General features: G+C 39.0%; 1 protein-coding gene across 2 annotated transcripts in view; it reads right to left on the minus strand.

Moving 5' to 3' along the window:
* The window catches only part of MBOAT2 (membrane bound O-acyltransferase domain containing 2), a 95,312-nt gene that overhangs the window by 61,480 nt on the left and 16,322 nt on the right, over positions 1-17,510 (minus strand). For both annotated transcript variants that reach the window (XM_069011554.1, XM_069011556.1), the window contains exons 2-3: positions 16,003-16,148; positions 12,434-12,511 (exon numbers count right to left, since the gene is read on the minus strand). In XM_069011554.1, coding sequence (XP_068867655.1) covers positions 12,434-12,511; positions 16,003-16,148 — 224 coding nt within the window. The remainder of the gene's footprint in view (positions 1-12,433; positions 12,512-16,002; positions 16,149-17,510) is intronic.

Raw genomic sequence — 17,510 nt, forward strand, 5'->3', positions numbered from 1 at the left:
AAGGCACCACACAATGTTCTACATAGAGGCAGAAGAGGCAAGCAGAAGGAAAACAGCAAGGAGTTGCACCAGTTCACAAGAACTGCAACCATTAGGTCCGGCTACTGAAAGGGAATCCTGAGCGTACAAAAGAATGGCAAAGTTTGGCCTGCAGGACACATCAAGTCCACAAGACACGGGTGAAAGGCTTTGAAAGCATCATGGATTTAGAGTGATCGGAACTCTCTTCACTTAGCTTCCAATTTTCATGACATGCTAAGAAAATTATCTTTAAAGAAGTCAAATTTATGCCCAAGATGATTGGTTCAATCTGCCAATTTCAAATGCACAAGCATAGCGTTAGCTTCCATTCATGAAGGAACTGAAAACAAATCAAATGAAACCAACCACATACGGCCCATAATGTTCTTCCATTTTTAAGAATCAAAAGGAACCAGAAAGGGACTGAACTGTGGAAGAACAATTCATAGGATCACAGAATGCCTTGGATCAGAAGGGACCATAAGGATCACCTAGTTCCAATCCTCCTGCCATGGGCAGACACACCTTTCACTAGACCAGATTGCTCAGCGCTCCATCCAGCCTGGCCTTGAACACTTTTGGGGATGGGGCATCCACAACTTCTCTGGAACTGTTCCAGGACCTCATCATCCTTACAGGGAAGTCTTTCTTTCTTGTATCTAATCTAAACCTCTGCTCTTTCAGCTTAAAGCCATTTCTTCTTGTCCTATCATTTTGTGCCCCTGCAAACAGTCCCTTGCTATCCTGCTGGCCCCTGCTTTAAGTACTGGAAGGTGCCCTAAGGTCTCATTGAAGCCTTCTCTTCTCCAGGCTGAACAGCTTCATCTCTCTCAGCCTGGCTTCATAGAGTTCTCCAGCCTTCTGATCACCTTCATGGTCCTCTGGACTTGCTTCAACAGTCTGATGTCCTTATGCTGGGGACCCCAGACCTGAATGCAGCATTCCAGGTAGGGTCCCATAGGAGCAGAATCAGCTCCGTGACCTGCTGGCCTCGCTTCTTGTGATGCAGCCCAGGATATGATTGGCTTTCTGGGCTGAAAGCACACATTGTCAGCTCATGCTGAGCATCTCATCACACAGCATCCCTGAGTCCTTCTCAAGGCTACTCTCGATCCACTCTCCACCCAGCCGGTACTTGCATGGCATTGCCCCGACCCAGGTGCAGGTCCTTGCATTTTTCCTTGTTGAACCTCATGAGGTCTGCACAGGCGCACCTCTCAAGCCTGTCCAGGTCCCTCTGGATGGCAACCCTTCCCTCCAGCAGTGTTGGCTACACCACAGTTTGATGTCATCGGCAAACTTGCTGAGAGTGCACTCAATCCCTTAGTACTGGTCCCAGTACAGACCTCCGAGGGACACCACCCATCACGGCTCTCCATTAGGACATCGAGCCACTGACCACAACTCTTTAACCCCATTAATACTAAAAAGGCGACCTGATCTTTGGAAATCTGCAAGTGTTTTCAGGTACTGCTTTAGAATTAAAATAATAAAAGCAAAATCAAACATACTAAAACCAGTATAGCTTCAGATGCAGAAACCAGGCAAATAAATAACACAGCTAGAAACACTTCTACGAAAGTAAATTGGGATTGTTTTGAAGCTGCTAGACTTAAGCAGCTTAATGGCTTTTCTTAAAGAAAAACACTCTGGTGTTTACTTTCCAGAAGGAATGTTCCTCGTACTTACAAAACAGCCTATTTCATACAGAAGCCAGCTACACACTCTTACCACAGACTAATGGCATTCCAGGCTGCATTAGGCAAAGTGTTGCCAGCAGGTAGAGGGTGGCGTCCCATCTTCTTTGTCGGGCACTGGGGAGGCCACATGTGGAATGTTGGGTCCAGTGCTGTGTTTTCCAGTACAAGGGAGGCATGGACATACTGGAGAGAATCCAATAAAGAGCCACTAAGATAAGGGACCGAAGCATTCTTCTTATAAAGACTGAGAGAGCTGGGAGTGTTCAGCCTGGAGAAGAGAAGGCTCAGGGAGATCTCACCAATGTGTGTAAATACCTGAAGGGAGGCTACATAGAGGATGGAGCCAGGCTTTTTTCCATGGCGCCCAGTGACAGGAATGTGCCCAGAGGCAACAGGCACAAACTCAAACACAGAAGGTGCTCTCCACACAGCAGGAAACACAGTTCCCTAGGACAACTCTCCCACCTTGGAGATATTCAAAAGCCATCTGGACATAGTTTTGGACAACTGGGTCTAGGTTCCCCTGCTTGAACCCTGCTTGGAGGGTGATCTCTGGTTGAGGTTGGAAAGAACCTCCCAATCTCAAATTCTGCAAACACTTTTCAGGCTGTTACAACTAACACAAGAGATTATTTCAGAAAATGTGCATCACAAAACCAGGACTTGCTCCTGTACGAGTCAACCCAGAACCCCAAGCTCAGAACTTCACCATTAGAAAATAATATGCTGACAGAGCAGACTAAGCAATCAGTTGCTGCAGGGGAAGGCTCACTGCTGAGCCTTTAATGAGAACTGTCTGGCTGAACTGAGGCTACCATCCATTTTCTCCCTCTGCCTCCTGAGATTTCTTGGCATCTAAAGAATCCACCAACCAGCATGCATCTGGCAGGAATCCTATTCTGGAATCCCTCAGGCTCTCAGAGATAGAGTATTCTGAACTTCTCTGGCAAAATGAATCAATATTTCCATTTGCAAAAGATTCCCTTTAACAGAAAATCCTTAACTGAGCACACTGATAGTTCAAGGATTGTCTGCTGAAGTTACACAATGACAATGTCTGATTACTCAAGTATAAGGGAACGGGTCAGGACAACCATAAATACACAAAGTCCGTAATTCAAGTACCAGTTATTCTGTTTGGGTTGTTTGGTCTCCTCTTTCCCACTCCATCTTCTCTCAACTGCATAATGAGCCACAATTTGCATGAGTTACCTGTTAATCACTACCTACTACAGTTCTTAACACACAGAGGTAATCAAGAACAGAGCAAGAATTTTCAGTCAGGGAGGGGAAAGGAAATAATACAGGTTGCTCAGGTATCTGCTCAGTGACTTGACCAAATGCCATTTCAAACATATGTCATCACTTTTCATGTCCTGTGGCATGACAACTGAGGCAGTGTATCCAGAACAAACTGGACAGTGTCACAATGTTCCCATGTGTTTGCAGAAGATGGAGAAAAAGCACAATTAAGAAACAGAAGCTATTTTCCGATTGATCACATATTTTCACTCTGACTATGACAGAGTGAGGAAAGAAAATCCAATGTGTGATTATGAAACACTGGAGAAATACAGCATGGATAGATAATAGCTTCATTTCACAACGAACACGAGCACACAGCAGGTCATTACCATTCTGATAATATACTTTAAACAAATGCCTATCACTACTGATCTGAAGAATAAGTTTACAAGAATTATACTGAATAATGGATGTTCTTACATCAGTTAACACCTACAGCAGATGACTTAAAAGATTAAGAATTATTTTATTTCTTCATTGATTCTGCTCATAAACACAAAGTGGTGATGCCTGTAAGGAACTGATGTATTAGCAAACACTGGCATTCCTTCTACCATTGCCCATTTTACCAGTTTCAGAAAGCATCACTTACCTCTTTTCATTATTATTAACTGCTAAAACTAAAGGGGTTTACTACTTCCAGAGAAAAGATTTCTTCTACCATAAGAACTGGTCAGGGACCGCATCTGATATTTGTGTGTTTGAGTTTATGTTGTACCTCGTATTTCAATTCTTGTTCATAAGACGATGATGTTTAAGACCAGAAGTCATTTCATATTCCTGAGGTAACTGCACTTCTGCACTGCAGAGGGAATACTTTTGCAGGATCTTTGAAAAATGCACTGAATAGTTATATGAGTAGCAAAACATAGCTGGTGCAACAAACTAAACATTCTGTTTCTAGATGTCGTAGGCTGCTTTATTTAGACCCTTCTTCTATTTATACAGATTGTGTCACATATACTAATTGCCCAAACAGGAAGTATGGAAAAAATACCAGAGAAACTAACCAGACTCCAAAAGCCCTATACTTCACATCAAACCAACATCAGAATAAAGCTTTATTTTAACACACTTTTCAGAAGCCACCCATGAACCAAGTTTTGTTCTCACACTTGAAAGCCTTAGCTTTTTCAGTATGGAGATATCCTATCTTATTACAGCTGGTGGTGGGGTCAGTAGCTCTGACCCAGGAAGAGGTGACCGGTCCGGAGAGATGGTCCCGAAAGGAATCGCCTTCCCAAGCCCAGTGTCCTCCTCTCAGCTGCTGGCAGAGGGACCCTTGCAGAAGCTATCAGCTCTTTCAGCTCAGCTCTGCAGGGCACCTCCAGGCCAAGCCAGACCAGAGAGAGACGAGAAGGCCCGTGTGGCTGGTTCCGCACAGAGGTAGCTTTACTGTTGGTCCCCTCCAGTGAAGGGGAAAGCCAGGGACGAGCTCTCTCTCCCACAGAGCCAGGGGACCTCCTTTTATAGGGGTACAGGGGATCAGTGGGGGACCAATGGGTTACAGAGGGTCTGGGACAGACCAATGGGTTACAGAAAGATCTGCATAGTGTCTCTCAAAGGATTGTGGGTCCACCTTTCCTCACCATGACCCAAGAGGTGGTTGCCTTTCCGAGGAGTCCTGCTGGGCGATTGCGAAATCTCTTGTCTCAGCAGAGATCCCTCCAGGGCAAGGGCTGGGCATATCCCACGCTATCTGGATACGGATGTTGATACTTCAGACATTCATGTAAAACACAGCAAAAGCCGTTATTCTGCTCTCCAGCAGCTAGGAGTGGTGAAGCCATTGGCTTCTGACTGCAGCTCTGATAGCAGCTTGGTAGTGAGGCCCTCACACCCTTCTGGAAAGATCCCTCGGGTACAGTAATAGAATGTACCACATCATGCTCACGTAGACTGAATTTTAATTTTGTTATCACATAAAATGGTAAAACTTACTGTGGGGATGGCTCTTAAGTAATCACAATCACACTGCTTACATAAATTTCTAAAGCAAATCTTTCAGTGAACCTACTGCAGTCAGGACAACTGAAAACCAACACCCTCAAAACTATAGTTTTACATAAATGTTGTCTCTCTGCAGAAGAATGTGCCTACAGCATGTAGTGGTCAGCTTTTCAGAGCACCATGGTCATGCAGAAAAAGAGATCCAGAGGAGCCTGGACTCTTGTTTCATTACAGCTGGAGACAAATGGATACTGCCGATCAATGAGACCTCCTTCCATCTTGTAGAAAAAAAAATAAAAAGATATTTCTATAGGTTTTTCTTTTGTTATAATACATTTACCAAGTTTTAGTTGATAGCTATGCATCTTAAGTAGGGAAATGGTAAAATCTTACTATTCAATCTCACTGTATGCATACCACCTCATTTACACCTCACAAGATGTCCTTAAAGCATTCAAGAGATTAATATTACTTGAAGACAAAAAGCTCTCTACAGAAACAGTAATACCTACCACCAAAAATAGCACTCCGTATCAAAGTCAGAAGACAGTGATTAGGCACATGGTTGATGACACAGCATATATTAAACATGGTATCACAAATGGATACTATGGTAGAGGGAAGCAAAGAGGAAAGCCCTGATGAGCTGAAAAGCCTGACACTTAAAAGAGTTTCCAGGATACAGGATTTAAAGAGACACTCCTAGAAAGAGCCAAATATAAAGAAAAAGAAAGCTACCCATGCGACTCTTATTTAAAATGGTGCATTACTTGTATGCATTGTGCATTTCCATGTGGTATGATCTATTAATAAAACAGATTATTCACTCTTTAAGTAATCACACACCAAATTACCCAGAACTTCCTTTTGCAAGCCTACTGACTTCACAGTTCCTGTTGTGCCTGTGATGAGTAATGACTGCAAGAACTGCTTAGCACTTGGCTATACTAAGCATTTTTTATTACAGTATTTATTTCAGTATTATCCAGTTTTGAAGATTAACACCATGCTACATTGTCTAAGGTACTTGCATCTTCTTACCAGATGTAAGCACACAGCAAACCTGTTAAAGGACCACACAGCTAAAATTTCCTATAATAGAAAAAAGAACACCAAAAGTTCAGATTTAAGATAGAAATCACAGAGCAATTTACAGTACCTATCTATATTTACACACTTCTCTTCCAACATAATCCAATGCAACTTTTAAACAGAAAGTTTGATATTTACTGTCTTAAAACAGTAAGCTTCTCAGCTAAAAACAATGTCAACCGATACATAAGGGAATTGGATTTCTTGCACATAGCCCTCCTGAAAGCAATTTGTCGATACTGAAGAGAGTACAAGTAAATCAACTGCATACCTTCTCATAGCATCACAGAATACAGTGAGTTGAAAAGCACCTACAAGGATCACCAAGTCCAGCTCCTGGCCCTGCACAGGACCATCCCCAAGAGTCACACCATGGGCCTGAGAATATTGTCCAAATGCTTCTTGAACTCTGTCAGGCTTGGTGCTGTGACCACTTCCCTGGGAAGCCTGTTCCAGTGCCCAACCACCCGCTGGGTGAAGAACCTTTTTCTAATATTCAACCTAAACCTTCCCTGACAACTCTCAGGCCATTCTCTCAGGTTCTGTCCTTGGTCACCACAGAGAACAGATCAGTGTCTGCCCCTCCTCTTCCTCTCACAAGGAAATTATAACTGCAGTGAGGTTTCCCCTCAGTCTCCTCTTCTCCAGGCTTGAACAGACCAAGTAACCAACCACTCAACCACTCCTCATATGGCTTCTCCTCAAGATCCTTCATCATCTTTGTCAAGAAGAAAATAAGGGATTTCTTGCTTGAATACTGGAAGAACACTTGTCTTCAAACATAACTGAAAATTTAATTCAAAATAAAACCAACTTGCAGTGTCAAATACTCCCTTTGACATTTCTTGATTACTCAGCCTGGCTTTCACCTGTTTCTACTGACTCAAAGACACAAGACTTCTGTACTTTTTCTTGGCATAGTCTTTGTTTCATTTGCCCTCATCCCTCTTTTTATTACTGATGCTACGTCTTAGAGAAAAGGATAGAAAGACATGCTACTACTTGTTGCCTAACATGATCTCCTCCTACCAAATTAACTGTCTCAAGTACAGCTAGTTTATTTCACTTTAAATTGAAATGAGCCTGATAAATTTAAGTTAATAATACCAAACCTGGACAATTGTTGGGTGAGGGAAAATTAAAGCATAAAAAGTTTTCATGCAAGTTCAGATCAGATGAGAAAACTAAGCTGCATGAAGTCACCTCAAATAAATTTTAAGCTATAATAGACATTGAAGTAAGACACCAAAAGGAAATGGCTAGCATGCTTATGACAACTGGAATTATTCAGGATCATGACAGTACTAAGAAAGACTTGGGTTTCACAGAGCAACATGCTCTAGCTGATCCTGCTTTGAACAGGCAGGCTGGAAGTTAGAAACACTTCCCCTCCTCAGCTATTCTATGATTCTGTGATCTTGTCCAACTTCCAGTAAAGACATTTGATCTGCAAAACTGATCAGCTTTAAAAGCTATATGATACTTAACATCTTTAATTGAGACACTGGATTTTAAAATTAAGATGTTTGTATTTTTTAAATATCAATGCTCTTTATTCACATCCACCTTCCCTTACAGAAAAAAAACCCCTACAAATAGAATTTTTGTGGTTTGCTGTGCATTGGTATCAAGGGCCATGATCTTTTAGCTCCAACCCAGACACTTTATACACCATCACTTGTAGTTCTGCAGGCAAAACTGACTTGCCTAACTTACAGCCAGCAGTTTCATTAAGAACAATGAAATTATTGTTTTCTGAGCTAGTCATAACTAAAGTGAAATTTGTCTCAAATGCAAGATATTTCACCAAAGAATAAAAAAAGATGCATAAGTATGCTCTTAGAGAAGAAAATTTACTATAGTACATGGTACCCTTGCATGTAATCTCTCTATCCCAAACACTACTGGCTCAATTCATTCAGTGCCATGCAACCAGAATTTTTAATCAACTCTTATTAGCAGCTATCTTTGCCAGGAGCTGAAGAAGAACATAGCTTTCACTGAAATCTTCTAGGTACAATTTATTCTGCCACTTCGTTTTGTAGGGACCCTGATTTATTTGACATCAATAGTTTGTTGAGGTAATAAACCATGCAGCAATGATACTATGACTCAGAGCTCATTTGCTAACAGTTAAGTTGCTTGGCAGCATGACAGGCAGAGTAATGTGCCTTGAAGAAGTATCTGTATAGATGCTACAGCTTTCAGAGATTACCAAACAAATAGAGCCCAAAAACATGACTTTACTCTATCAATTTTGTTTTGATTGATTGATTGTGCTCAGCTTCACTTTGAGCACAAAGATTAAAAAAAAAAAATTAAAAAAAAAAAATCTATGCAAGCCAAAAAGCTACTCCATCACAACAGATTTCTAACACACCCAGGCAATTTTACACTACTGCTTCCTTCCAAGAAGGGGCTGTCCTCTATATGCTTACAGAAACCAAGCACACAGTGTAGGAAGTAGGAGAACCCTCCTTCAGGTAAACACCAACAAAAAGTATAGCTACTTCATACAACAGAAGTCCAAATTTTTTTTTCACCTGAATTTTCAAGTGTGATAAAAGAGGTTTTATATGCCAATGGCATCATTTAAAATCCCTGTTCTCCTGAGAACTCTGTTAAGTAACATCAGCAATCAAGTGAAAAATAAAATAAAATTTCAAAATGGGGTGGGGATTTAACAAACAGACTGATTTAGACTCTTCTCTCTGGAAATACGAAGTATATAATCAGAATTTTTTCTAGTTGTATTAAGGCAGCATATGTCTTTTTTGTACCAAGCCAGTTGTGAAGACTACAACACTTCAAAAATGCCCATGCATTGCTATTTATTATATTTTTCAGCCTCTCTACTTAAGCATCAACCTTTGCAAATCTGCAGACACTGGATGATTCCTATCTTTCTTTCTCCCTATACATCTGTAGGGACACACACACTCCCCCGAGATTAAATAAATTTATTTAACCTTTATTAAAAGTACAGCAAAAAGTGATTGGCACTACAGGTAAGAAAATTGTAGTTCTCTTTTCACTCCATTCCTGTAATTACAAAATACATGCTCATTAAAGGCCTTTCTATACAAACATTCCAATTTTAGGAAGGAAAATATATAAAGTTATTTTTCAACTTATACTTTTATTGTTTTAAGTCATGCATTGAGTTCTATTCAGGCGCAGCCAGGAGTGTTACAGGAAGTTATCAAAGTGGGTGAGCTTGTAATAGCTACTTAGAGCAAATACTTTTAGAAGAAGTTCATAAGGATTACTAGGAAATTCCTTCACAGCTGTTAACTTCAACAAGTGCTTACTTCTCAAGTGATCGAAGACAGACATCCATTTACAGGGTTATTTTTGTAATCATCAAATCTCCAGCGTACAGAGAATCACTGCCTGGTGCTAGTCAGTGTTTCAACTCACAGTTCTCAGAATACAAGTCTGATTTCTAGGTAAGCATCAGAAAAATCATGTCATTCAGCATTATTAAACACCTGACTGACAAACTAAGTGCCACAATTAACATGCCAAGAGAAATAGTTTACTCAGATGATCAAGACTTTTTGGCTCTGAGATTTCTAAGATAAAACCATCAAATCTCCACCACACTGCCTTTGCCACATCTCCCATTGTTTGTCAACCCCACAGTTAGGAGTGAAGGCAAAGGGGAGCAAGGCATTAGTCAGTCCTGGCTCTGGCTAGGAGCATAAGGGAACTTATCGAGGACTAACATTCCAAAATCCCACGAAAAGATATGACCAGGAAGCACCTCCACAGATACTAGACCAGTTACAACCAAACTTTCTTTAATCAAATTTTGTTTAAATAAAAACAAGCCAAAGTTTGTTTAATCAAATTCAAATCTCTCTTTACATTACCATGTTCAAACAGCTTATGTACATGGGCATAGGAACAGTACAAAGAACTGTATGTCCATCAAAACAAAATACCACAGAATAGCCCATGTAACAGCTACCATGAAAGGTAAAAGTGCTTTGGAGAATGCAAAAGATTACCAAAAAACACTCCTTGCTTCAAAGGGTAAGGAAGCCTGTATACCCAGTGCACAGCAACTGAACTGATAGCAGTCTAAAAAATTTAGTTGTCTCTTACTTGTTTAAGCAATTTTTAGAGAGGCTTGAGAGACTGAGGAGCTATATTAGAGGGTAGGGAATGCAGGAAGGAGAGGAATAATGTTTTGCCTATCCATACACTCACGAAATCTGCAGGACAGCAAGCAGGACAGGCAGAAGAAGGAAACCTAGGTCAGTGAATGAATTTAGATAATGGACAAAAATATTTTGTACAATACCTAAGTGCTTTTCCAATACAAAATCCACTTGAATCCATACTTACATCACATATAGGTATTTGAAGTTTGACTCCAATGTTAAGATGCTTGTGGAACAATGCAGGTAACCTCTAACTAGGACTGTCAGCCAATGGGTCCCTCTGCAATGCAGAAACTAAATCCCAAACCTGGGGCTATGCAGGCAAATACAAGTACTATGATTAGTTGTACATATACACATACCCCCACTAAAACATTGACATTCTCTAGTCCTGAGGCCAGCTGGTACCAGCTACACTCTACTGTACAGCACTTAACCTTCAGTCTTCCCTGGGCTCCATGAGACACATTTCATAGCCTGAAGAAAAACACTTAGGTGGGAGAGGAGTAATTCGCATTAGTTCCTATTCAGACTGTCAAACAGAAAGCTGTAAGTGGCATTTTTCTGACAAAATTAAGAGTACCTGGTGCATTTCTTAGTTAAAGGTATAAGCATCATCATTTCTGGGATACTCCAGTAATGTAGGAAGCAAACCTTGTACAGTCTTGCCTGTATCACCTATTACAAGTGGCTCCTTGAGTTTCCCATACAGCATCCAGACACTGTCCACAATTTAAAGTAACAAATGATTCTGTTACATTTTTTTCTTCCACTGAAAGAAGAGGTTTTTTAGTTTTATCCAGTGGCAGACTAATTCATATGGTGACAAAGCAACATAAGCTCTGTAATCAAATCTAGGTTTCCCCTCACAGCTGTGCAGTAACAGCTGTGTATAACACAGCAAAATCTCAGCAGATCAGGCCATGCAGTTAAACCAGCTGGTATGATTTAGGAGGATCAGGAATTAGTGTTCCCTTGCCCCCATGCAGGAAATCTGCCTACCTGTCTCACGCTCTTAGGAATGTAAACCACTGCTGGATTTCCATTTATGAGAAACCTACATTACTTGTTATGATAAAGACCACAGTGTTCCTGACTGGTACCTCCATTTGCTGCATTTAACCACATTAAAAATGTCTTTAAAAATATTAAGTAACACAAGTTATTGATTACATTGTTGAATGTCTAAAGAGAAATTGACATTAACAAGTTGCTTTACAACAACTTATAATCAAAGAAACTGTCTATAAACCAGCCACCCAACCAAAGGTTCTTTCACATCCACAGTAGATTGAATACCTGAGGCTCTGATGAAAATGTTGAAGATAAGACCTCAATATGGGACATTTCAAAAGACAATAAAATTACATTCACTATCAGTACAATGCAGCAGAGTATTCTAACAGGTAGGATCATTAACTAAGGCCACCCTGGCTTCCTTTCTTTCCTCTTTGTTTCTTCTACCAGCATCTTTTCTAACAGCCTCATATACTTCAGGAACCTATTCAAGCAAGGATTTGCTGTTTTACTAAACATTTATGCAGGAATTAACACAGTGGGAACCTAATTTGATTCTGATCTCTAGGCTAGTGGAATAGTAAAACATATACATACAGTAATAAAACAAGCATCTGCCCTGCTTTTAAGAACAACAGAAAAAGAGAAATAAGTGTTATTCTATATAGATTCAGATATTGCAAATAAAATCAAGCACTCAAAATAATGTTGTATACGTTTTATAAATGTATTCTTAACCTAAGACAGCATTCACACTGTTATCAAAAAAGGGGAGTTATAAACACTTAGTACCTAGAGAAATTTCTCACACAAATTCTCTTCCCTTCAGACATCTTCCTTCTACTAGCATTGGCTGTTTTCAAATTACATTTGTCATTTGTAAACACACAGAAATACTTAGGATTAAGTAACAATGAAAAAATAATATGTAGAACACAAAAGATGTCTCAGTGGGGTATTAATTTTAACAAGCTTTAGATATTTCAAAAAGCTGGCAAAAATTCCCAAATAAGCCATCCTCTCTCCTGAAAATAAAACCATGGTTAGAGAATTCAAATACTGAAATGTTACGATACAACTAGGATTATGGTATATATGCACCTTTACAAAAAAAAAAAGGTCTCAACAGTAGCCTTCTTATAAAAGCAAAATAAAATAAATTTTAGAATGGAAACTTACTTGTGCCTATTTTCCACTCCTATTATGATCATGATATAGTAGGAAATTCCACTTTGTATAACAAAATGTAAGGCATACCTGGGGGGGGAAAAAAAGTAAACCCTCATAGCATTTCCTTTAATGACAATAAACTGCATGCATTTATTGTGAAATTAAACAGGTTCAAAGTTTAAAGCCATCACTTCTCCCAAAGAAAACACCCCTTTTATTCTGTTTAGGTTTTCTGCTACCCTTCCTTCTGTTGAGAACTTCTCCCTTTAGCATAGCACAGACAGCAGTAATGAAAACTAGACCCTGAGCTAGAATGTTCCAGCTCAATCAAGGATATTGCTATTTCTTACAATGCAAAGAATTTGCCTCATAATACTTCAATTTGGCATTATTGCCTATGTAAATAACCATAAACAACATGAAAATTTTGTGGTTTAATTTCTGTACTCATCTTTCTACCCATTTGCAACAATAGATATCTCAGTTTAGGCCAACGATTTCTTAGTATCCATAATATGGCAAGATTTCCCACTCAACAGAAATGGTGACTGTGTCCAGCCAGTCTTTGCCCCAGGTTGTCAATAACTAATAAAGGGATGGTGGTGATGATAGTCACAAAAAACACAAACAAAAAATCCCTACACATCAACAAGCCACAGATTTATTTCACAAAGCTGCTCTAAGCTCTTTTGTTTGTTTTCACAGCTTACCACCACAGCTATCCAAACACCGTGACTTTGGGGGTTTGCTCTGGTCTTTGAAGGAGTTATACTCCAGTAAACTGTAAAGCACTGGTATCAAAGCAGTGCCAGTGAACGGGGAAAAGAGCTGATCTTCAGTAGCTTGCTTTTTTTTCATCCTGGTACCTTAAGTGCCTCAGTACCACACTTACATATGCTCAAGTGACACACTCACCTAATTCGGGATTTCTTTTTTCCCATAAAAAGCAGCCATTATTTTGCTACAGTGATGCTGTTTTCTTTTGGATTATCACCAACAATTTCCTAATTTCACTCCTCCTCTACTTACAAGGAAATGCCTTCAAAGACTTTCAACAAGAAACCCAGTTCTATCCCACTAAAATCCTTCAAAGCCTACACGTGATGAACTAAGGCAAAACAAGTCACTTGGACATGAACTGACTTTGAAAATCTTGACTTTTTATGGAAGATCTAATCTGTACATGCTCCCATGCTTCACTCCTAGTTAGCCTCATCTAAGATAGGACTACTAAAATTCAAACATTCAAACATGCATTTTAATATAGTAATTGTCAATTAAGAAAGTATTTACTTTCTTATCAGCCAAGTATTAGCAATATTGTGTAGCAAAGACAGGCATTAGTGAAATGACAGAAACTTAAGAGGTTTGCTTCTTATACAGAGAAAGGATACTAAGATATCAAAACCTGAAAGAGTGTGTGTGTTGGCATGGACTTCATGTGTTGGCATCCTAACCTTATTAGGATTACAGTCACTGAAAACATTTCTCTTTCAGAGCTGTTAACAATAGCAATATGATTGATTTTTGATTCAAACACTCCAAGGGATATATTGAAATACCACATGGCATAGTAACTTTTAACCATATACACAAGGCACATACTCTGGGCCTTTCATGCTAATTCCAAGGGAATTACTGCTTCTCTTCCTTCCCTCTACCACCATTCACAAGTATTACAAAACTGACTGAAAACTAACACACTCAAAATTGAAGATGACAACATAACTACTATTAAACGCCCTTAAAAGGGTGCAGATTCCAAACTACTTCCCACATTTAAATTTGCATGATCTTATCCACAAATCTACACTTACTAGCAACACTATATAACAAAAGAGTAACAGTTTCCTTCTTCTTATATAGGTTTATGAGACATGTTCTAGCACAATCCAAGAGTCACTGAAGATGTATCACAGGCTTGTAACCTGTATGCATACTTGATTCCCTGGGGAGCGGAACCAAAAAAACCAAAACCCTCAAAAAACCTGCTTGTATAATATGTACTTAAGCAAAAGGAAAAAGCATTGGCAGAAGCATAACAGAAATACCAATTTCTTAAAGAATGTGTACTTTCAACATCTCAAATGATGTTTTCGTCATTTTAACATAATTTTTAGCTCCATAACTGCAAAATAGAAATTAATTGCTAATATAATAGATTTAAGTGTGATCCAAAATGAAGTAGAATAATGTGGATTTCTACTATGGCAGAAAATATCTCTGATTTTTTTTCCAGGGCATATTGCCTGTGAGAGGTTTTCACAAATTTTTATTTATGTCTGTTGGGAGTAAAGATTGTTTTTTTCCAAAATCTCCCATACCCAAAATTCATATATGAATATATCAGTAACTCTTTCTAATTAAAAATTACAATTAATGATATCTGCTTCTAATGCAATGGTTACAGAATGTGCTTCTAAGCTTACACAGCCCTCAAAAAAGCCCTCACATAGCCCTCCTATCTCTCATATCATCTTCTTTATTTGTGGTGCTAAGACTGGAAGTCTTTGAGATCAGATCATTCTCTCAAAGCAGAATACCATGGCCAAACATTTAAGAAATGGATGGGAGTTGTAGAGTTTTATATGAGTAAATTGTGTATGTAAATCTAAAGAATAAAGGTTACTGATTTCTTTTCCTAAAATTTACAAACAATATATATCAATTAATGTTGAGAGGTCTCTGCAACATGCCAATGTAGAGGCCAACACACTCTGCATGTGCAGAGACAGATGCGTGCACACACTGTGTGCATCTTCCCACCTGCACAACAGCTTGATTAATTCCCCCTAGCTCAGTAATACTCTGTAATAGTCAGCATAAATAAGTCTTTTATACACTTGAACCTAAGTAAGCACCTTGCTTACAATGCAATAAAATGAAACTGGCACTTAAACCATCTTGGGAAGATGTGAGCCATTTAGTATGCTAGTTTTTGAGGAAAAAAAAATTCACCAAACTAAATGCATAACCTTTTCTAACTTTACTAACATTCTGTCTTGCAGCACTGTGAAAAGATCAAGATATGCAAACAGCAGTTACACAAAATATGTGTTTGAAAAACAACCACATCTTACTTTCACATCATTAAAGGAAAAAAGAAATCATGAAACAGTCTGAAGTCAAAGCCAGCTTCTTTCCAAGTGTTTTACACTAGTAGGATATATTTTACAGTTCCAGCCACTCTTCCTAAAAAAAGTCAGATTATATTCAATATTCAGAAAAAGACATTGAGTTATCTCATGCCATGAGTATTTATGGGGAATTAACTTAGCCACCACATCTGTGCTATGCCTCAAGAGAATACTTCTCCAGCAAGTTAACAGAGAAAAAGCAGTACAAGTTAAACAAACTGCACCTGCTTCATCTTCCTCAAACCATAGGCAGCCAGTATGCTAGTTACCAGTTTGCAAATAGATTATCTTTCAAAATTTGTGCACCTCATCAGAATATCTAAGCTAATTTCTGTACATTTGTAGCAGCTAAAAACCCTGCAGAATTAGGTAATGAGGTTTTTCATAACAAAGAAACAAAAATCTGCAAGTTCCTGAAAAATGAATTTAAGTGCAACTTACCATCCAAAACAAAAAAGTGCAAGATAAAGGCCCAAGAGTGTTGCAACAACATGTCTTATAAATGGGCTGGTTTTGCTTGAATGAAGGTATGTTCGAAACCAAACAGCCGCAAGCAAGGCAAACAGTTGGCACACTACAAAGTTGACCTGCATAAAAAAAAAAGAAAAGAAAGAAGATCTCACACAAGTGTGTATTAAAAATGAACACAAATATCCACACATTTTCAGCAATTTGCAGAACCTTTGGCTTTGCCATGGCTTTTACCACAGCATGTCAAAGAGCTTCTCCCATGAGTCCCTCCCCAGCTAGAGCACTAGCCAGTAGTCCCCTGAAGAGCTCAGAAGAAAAGATGTATCAAGCAATACACACACAAATCAAGAAAAGAAAATGACGTATTTTCTTGTAGATTTTCTAAATACCAAACCACTCTATCAACCATTAAATCACTTCTATTCTCCCAGTAATGCGAAGATCTGAGCTGTGGTTTTATTTGGTTTTTCAAGTGAGCAGGACTTGAAGCTAAGTATCAGCTCCAAAAAACCACTGACAGATCCCTTGCATAGCCTGTGCAGAAGCAGGGCTCAATGAAGTGCATTTCAGTGCTCTGTAATCAGATAAACAGCTTGGTTGCACACTGCATTTTATTCTTGTACATTCAAGTAGGATAGTTTCAGAAAGTCTTCCTCCCTTCAGGCCATTTATTCTAGAAGACAGAAAAATTCTTGCATATTAAATATTTAAAGACACTAGGGCACTGGAAGCAAAAGTGGAATTAAATAAAACTAAACCAGTGAGTAAAAAGAATTGTTCTGATTGTGGCCTGAAAAAAATTTAACAGTAAGGGCATGATAAAGAAAGAAATTCCTCAAATCCAGCAACCACTACTAAAAGTGGCTTAAGCTACAAAAAGCTGGATAAATTACTTTATTTAGAAAATAACATTTCTCGCTTCATAGATTTTATTTTTTGCTTGCACAGAAAACTGCCTAACAATTTTCCATGTCTAATAGTGACATCCCAAGTCATCACAAGCAACAGCTTGGGAACCACTGCTTCAGGTCATAAGCATTTCAATACAAGAAACTTGCACATCCTGCATGCTTGACCGGTCCTCTGCACAACAGTGTTTTAGACCGTTTGATGGCACTTAGCTGAAATACATACTTAATCTTAACACCACAGAGTACAATGACAATACTATTTTTGTGTTCCTGACAGCAGGCCTAATATTAATGTTTGCATCAACACAGTGCACACTTGCAAGCATTAATTCAGCTTGTCCATTCCTTTATCATTTTTCAACCAAGTTTCAGGCTATAACAGGTAAGGGTCAGAGTACGCAAGCATGGTCATTTTTGAAGTAGCAATTAAAACAACAACTACAGAATTCTCATTCTTGTAACAACTGAACCACTCAAAACCTGTAATTCCAAGTTAAAACATTAAGTGCTAGCAAGGAAAGAAACTCATAAGGCAGGGCTGCGCTTTTTAATAGGAGCAGTTCCCTA

This window comes from Aphelocoma coerulescens, chromosome 3 (genome assembly GCF_041296385.1).
Source record: "Aphelocoma coerulescens isolate FSJ_1873_10779 chromosome 3, UR_Acoe_1.0, whole genome shotgun sequence".
In the NCBI taxonomy this organism is placed as follows: domain Eukaryota; kingdom Metazoa; phylum Chordata; class Aves; order Passeriformes; family Corvidae; genus Aphelocoma; species Aphelocoma coerulescens.